A 6,158-nucleotide genomic window follows, 5' to 3' on the forward strand; every position below is an offset into this window, starting at 1 on the left:
CATCCACCTTTCCATCCACCCATCCATCCATCCATCCATCCATCCATGCATCCATGCATCCATCCATCCTTCTATCTGTCCACCCATTCATCCACCCACCCACCCACCCATCCACCCATCCACCCACTGATCTATCCATGCATCGTTATGTGTGCTGAGCATCTACTCTGTGGCCAGAACTATACTTGGCCCGTGGATACAGCAGGGAAAGGCAGCTACCATGCTGCCCTCTCGAAGCTCACAGAGGTGGACAGTGGAGATGGACAACCAAATAAGCAATCCCAATGTAGTGGGTGGAGGGCTAAGGCATTGAGAGGTTGGGTAGTGCAGATGAGAAATATGGTAAAATCAAGGAAGTCTTCCTGGAGGAAGAGTATTTCAGGATATGCCTGAAAGATAAGGAGCTAGGCAAGCAAACAGGAGGGAGAATCTTCCAGACAGGAGGGAGAATGTTCCAGGCAGAAGGAACAGCATACATAGACTTGAAGGTGAGAGAAAGAGGGTTGATGTATTAAAAGAACTAAGTGAAGTTCAGCGTGGTTAGCATGAAGAGAGCAGATGGAGAAAGAGGAAGCTGGGGGAGAGGAGTGAGGCCCAGGGGCTGGACAGGACAGAGGATAAGTGTGGTAAGTGGCCCAGCCAGCCTCTCACACCTGCGTCTCTGTAGGGAACTGGGAAGTCCAGCCCAGAAATGCCATCCAGAGAAGACCAGCCCCATGTCCTTCCAGGCCTGCCACAGTCCTCTGGCTCTACCCACCCCTGGTATCTCAGGCTGCCCACAGCCCCAGAACCCCAGGTGCCCACTCACCATGCACAGACACCTCCACCTCGGCCCCGGCAGTGCCCGCCTCATTGGTGGCCTGGCAGGCGAAGAGGCCTGAGTGGTCCAGCTCCACATGGTCAATGTGCAGTGTGGTCCCCTGTGAGGCCACCTGCACCCCGGCCAGCTCCTCAGCTGGCCGACCATTCTGTAGCCACCTAAGGTGAGTAGGGAGGAGGGCGGGTCAACCTGAGGCCAGGGAAGGCCAGGCCAGGCAGGACAAGTGGGAAGCCTAGAAGCTCCTCCCACCTGTTCTCACCAGCCGCAGCTCCAGGCCTCTTTCCCAGTCCTGGGAACAGGAAGCCTCTCTCCTGTCCACTTTCCCCACAACCTGCAAAGCACACGCTCTCTGCCCACCCCCAACCCTGGCCTCCACCACCCCAGACTCACTGGATAGTGGGTACCGGGGAGCCTGAGGCCTGGCAGGGAAGTTCCAGGGGCTGTCCCACGATGGTGGTCACCTGTCCCAAGCCTTCAGCCACCAGGAGCTGTGGGGGCACTGCAGGCAGAACACACTCCTGGGTGTTTGCAGCTAAGCAGCCACTGGCTGCAAACCCTCCCAAGTCCTCAGCACCTTCAGAGCGAGGCCCAGCCTCACCTCACCCTCAGGTCTCCCTGTCAGTGGCCCCTTCCCCAGGAGGCCTTCCAGGGCCACCCAAGGAGGGTGAAGGGACACCCTGGGCTCCCAAAAGGCTCGGGCCTGATTATTTAACATCTGCCTCCCTGGCAGACTGAGGGCTCAGGAGTCCGGGTGGCCTTGTTCCCAGCTTCATTTCCAGTGCTACACGGGGCCAGCATAGCACTAGTACCTGAGATGCTTCAGCAATGGATGGAAGAGCAGGTGAAGGCCCTACCCGCCCTGCTGGGACCACACCCACAGGCCGGCCTTAGGAAAGTCTCTGCGAAGGGCCCCTCCATTGGCAGAAGGCAGAACGAGGTTCTCCGTCCTGGGTGACCCGGCCCAGGGTCCTGGGCACGGTCAGGGACCCTTGATCCTGGGGCTCCACCCTGCCCACTCCTAGCCCTGCCGACCCCTCAGCCCAGGCCTCAGTGTCCTCATCTGTGTCATGCGATGTGGGGACACTGGTTACTTCTCTCCACCCTCCCTCCACTCCAGGAGCTCTCTCAGGACAAGCACGCAGCAGGCCTGGGCAGAGGTCCACAGCCCAGGCAGCTCTGAGTGGAGTGGGCCGGGCTCACCCTGCACCTCCACGGAGTACTGCAGCACGGCTTCCCCGGCAGGGCTGCTGGCCACACAGCTGTACAGGCCTGTGGATGCCTCCCCAGGGCTCTCCAGCCTCAGCACGCTGCCTCCTGTCTCCAGCTGAGACTCGTTGCTCTCTGCCACGGGCAGCCCCTCGTGGTGCCAGGTGAGGGTCGGGGGTGGGTGGCCTCTGGCCACGCACTCCAGCGCCACGGGCCTCCCAGCCACAGCCTTCACCACGTATGGTCTTCCGCCGGCGCCCTCGATGGTGGGTGGGACTGGAAAAGAGGCAGGGGGTGGCTTGGGGACCGCAGCCAGACACCAGCCTGTTCTCATCTCAGCCCAACAGGCCCGCTGAAGCCCCTCACCGACCCGACTCCATGTTAAACACTTCCTTTCCTCACCTCCACTGGCTGAACCCCCTGCTCAGACCCCGGGGCAGCGTTCTGACCCTCCTCAGCCCCTGGGTGCACCACCCCACCTCTGGGTGCTGCCTGTTGCCTCTCCATCCCTGCTGCTACCCCGGCAAGCCCAGCATGAGTGGGACCAGGGCTGGCCTACTTGCATCCCCAATGTCTACACAGGGCAGGTCCGGTACCTGCTGGACTCAAATGAGACCCCCAGGGCTGGGACAGAGCTCTGTTCCTGGAAGTCCCCTCCCTCCCTGGTCTCAGGAGGCAGAAGACTGGGGCAGACCTGAACCCAGATAGCTTGGCTTGGGGGACTCCTAACTTAGCCAGCGATGGCCAAGGGGACCAGATGTTAACTATGCTTGGAGCCCATGGTGGCCACGCCAGAGGGGAAATTTCTCTCTTACCCTCAAGGACCCTCTAAAGTTGCTGAGCTGATGAAGCCTTTACCAGGGGACAAGGGGCAACCGTGGCCTGGGAAATGCTTCTTAACCTTACTTGGGCACAAGACGCTTTGAAAATTTAATAAAAGCATAGACATACACATTTTCTATTTCATCTCCTGGGGGTCCTCGGGTCCCAAAATAAGAGTCCCTAAACTAGCAGTGGGGCCATCTTCAGAGGCTGCCATGGAACCCATGCAGCTCAACTGCCCTCTGGGGTCCCTGAGGCTCCGACACCCAAGCCCTTTGCATCTTTGGAAGCCAGAGCTCCTGAACTGACTCCCCACGGGGGGCCGGGCTGACCCCTATCAGCTTGCACGCCACCCTCTCACACTTCACCGGGGTCTGCTCAGACCCAGCCAGAGCCACCGACACCCTTTCCTCTGAGTTCTCCTTCAAAGGTCCCCAGAGCCAAGCCCCTCAGGGCTGAGCTGATGCTGAGGTTCCCAGCATGAGGTCTGGAGTCAGATCTGCCCACGTATGGACCGGGTCCCACCACCTCCTAGTGGTGTGAACCTGGAGAAACTTCTCTGCTCCAGGGCTTCACCGTGACCATCTGCAACTGGGGACACAAGAGCTCAAGTCCCTTTGCCAGCTGATCAGATGAGCTGATGCTGCAAAGTGCCCCTCTGGTCTAGCTTACAGAAGTGACTAACGAAGGGCAGTTAATTATTGTGGTGGTCACAGGGGTCTGGGCATGGTTTAGTGGAAATGCTCACACCATGAGGGGAGACCTGGATTCTACACTTAGCTCCGCCATGGCCTCCCAGACAGGCCTTTCCACTCCTGGCCTCAGTTTCCTTACGTGTATGAGGGAAGTTGCAGGAGCTGGGAGGACCCTTCTCCCTAGATAATGATTTGGTCCCATTATCCTTTGGCCTCTGACCACTCCAAGTGGCCACCTCGCCTTCCTTTGGAGACAGGCAGGGGCCACCATGACTGAGTCCCTCCCACTGCCCACGCCAGCTGCCGTGGCCCCTGGCTGCTCACCGTAAACGTCCAGCCTCGTGGCCTTCTCTGCAGCCCCCACAGCATTGCTGGCCTTGCAGGTGTAGACGCCGGCATCTGAGCTCTGGGCCCTCTCCAGCTGCAACTGCCGACCGCCCCTAGTGTAGACCACCTCGGTGCTGGCGGGGAGCAGGGCCCCGTCCTTGAACCAGGTGATGTTTGGGGTGGGCACTCCTCGGGCCTCGCACAGAAGCTGCACCAGGTGGCCCTCCATGACAGCCACCTCACCTGTCTCGTTGGAGCCCCAGATAGTGGGGGGTGCTGAGAAGGAAAGTGGTAGGGGCTGGTCACAGGCAGCCCCTGAGACCACTGGCAACTCCCCCAGGCCAGCGGACTCATGCCTTTGGCCCACAAGACACACCACAGGCTTCCACTGCGGGGGCAGAGAAGGCATGGGGGACAAGGAGGGCGGGGTCTGGGGACAGATGGGAGAGGCCAGCACGGGGACATGCTGGTGTGGAAGGTGCAGGAGGTGCGGGCGGGGCCACAGGCTTGGATTCCGGGCCCCGCTCTGCCTCTAACTCACTGGAATACCAGGGGTAAGCCACTTCCCCTCTCTGGGTCTCAGTCTCCCCATCTGTGAATTGAGGGGCTGGACTAGATGAGGACTTCGCACAGGGCTGGTCACCCACTACCGACGCTACCCAGGACGATTCTGGGGGGCGCACGGGCACAGCATGAAATAACCGCATCTCAGAATGAAACAGCTACCCCCTCCCACATCTTCTTCTATCCTGGTTACAGCAAGGAAAGGCTGCATTTGGTGCTATTATGCATATCCCTGAACTTTCTAGCACTGTCTAGTCTCTGCTTTTTAGCACAGAGAGTGTAGATGCAGGCTGGGTGCCCTCTGCTGAGTCCAAGCCTCGAGGATTTACAACATTGCTTTACGGGGTGTTTGTTTTTTCAGCTTCCTCAGCCAAGCAGCACTGGTTTTCTGCTTACCGTTTGCATATTAAATATCCTTTATAAGAGTAAGTGATATTTAAATACATGTGTTTCAGTGTAAGGAAGTGTGACTCATTTAAAGAAAAGTAAAAGAAATCATCATTCCAAGAGGTTCAGAAATAGTAAATTTGGGCCAGGTACGGTGGCTCACGCCTGTAATCCCAACACTTTGGGAGGCCAAGGCGCGAGGATCACTTGAGGTCAGAAGTTTGAGACCAGCCTGGCCAACATGGCGAAACCCCATCTGTACTAAAAACACAAAAATGAGCTGGGTGTGGTGGCAGGTGCCTGTAATCCCAGCTACTCAGGAGGCTGAGGCAAGAGAAACGCTTGAACCTGGGAGGTGGAGGTTGCAGTGAGCCAAGATGGTGCCACTGCACTCCAGCGTGGGCAACAGAGAAAGAATCCATCTCAAACAAACAAACGAACAAAAGGTAGTACATTTTTAGAGCTGGGATGGAAACTACGGGTTTGGATAATGCTGGGCCAGATACCCTATCCCCTGACACTGACCCTCACCCTGACCCCGGCTTTCTTGGACTCAGGGATCACTTACCAGGTCCCCCATTTCAGCCCTTACCCTCCAAGGCAGCAGGCAACCGGGCAGGAAGCTTCCCGTGTAGCCTGTGGCGGGGTCCCGGAAGGCGTTGGGGCTCACCATGAACTCGGAGCTGGAAGTCCCTGGCCTGCTGACCAGCTGGGCTGAAGGCCACACACTGGTATCGTCCCTCATCCCCCACGTGACTGCTGGTGATCCTGAGAACCTGGCCATCCTCCTGGACCTGCAGGTGAGGGCCTCCCGGAAGGACAGGCCTGGAGAGACGGGCAAGGGAAAGGTGCCAGTAAGGCCGAGGCGCTGATGGGGTCAGGCTGCACACAGGGAGTGTGTGGCTCGTGAAAAGCGAGGCTGGGCCATTCATTAGCACCAAGAGGTGGGGGCAACGCGAAGGCTCAGTAAGCGAGGAACGGATCAACAACGTGTGGTCCGTCCATGCCACAGAGCATTATTCAGCCACAAAAATGAAGGCAATTCTGATACTCTCCACAATACGGATGAACCTGGAAAACATGCCGAGTGGAAGAAGCCAGACACAAAAGGCCACACACTCTGTGTATGATGCCAGTGATGTGAAGTGCCCAGAACACGCAAGTCCATAGAGAAGGAAAGCAGGCTGTGGTTGCCCGGCGCTGGGGAGAGGGGGACAGTGACTGGCTGCTGATGGATCCAGGGAGTCCTTTTGGGGTGATGGAATGTTAGGAACTAAATAGAAGTGAAAGTTGCCCAATGCTGCAAATGTACTAAATGCCACTACACTGCACACCTT

At 58.0% G+C, this 6,158-nt stretch overlaps 1 protein-coding gene across 1 annotated transcript in view; it reads right to left on the reverse strand.

The window, feature by feature from the left end:
• HMCN2 (hemicentin 2) overlaps positions 1–6,158 on the reverse strand; it is a 172,740-nt gene that overhangs the window by 80,003 nt on the left and 86,579 nt on the right. Inside the window, exons 26-30 of the mRNA XM_026457114.1 lie at positions 5,492–5,646; positions 3,868–4,146; positions 2,021–2,302; positions 1,211–1,319; positions 809–978 (exon numbers count right to left, since the gene is read on the reverse strand). Coding sequence (XP_026312899.1) covers positions 809–978; positions 1,211–1,319; positions 2,021–2,302; positions 3,868–4,146; positions 5,492–5,646 — 995 coding nt within the window. The remainder of the gene's footprint in view (positions 1–808; positions 979–1,210; positions 1,320–2,020; positions 2,303–3,867; positions 4,147–5,491; positions 5,647–6,158) is intronic.

The sequence above is a fragment of the Piliocolobus tephrosceles genome, chromosome 14, assembly GCF_002776525.5.
Source record: "Piliocolobus tephrosceles isolate RC106 chromosome 14, ASM277652v3, whole genome shotgun sequence".
In the NCBI taxonomy this organism is placed as follows: Eukaryota; Metazoa; Chordata; class Mammalia; order Primates; family Cercopithecidae; genus Piliocolobus; species Piliocolobus tephrosceles.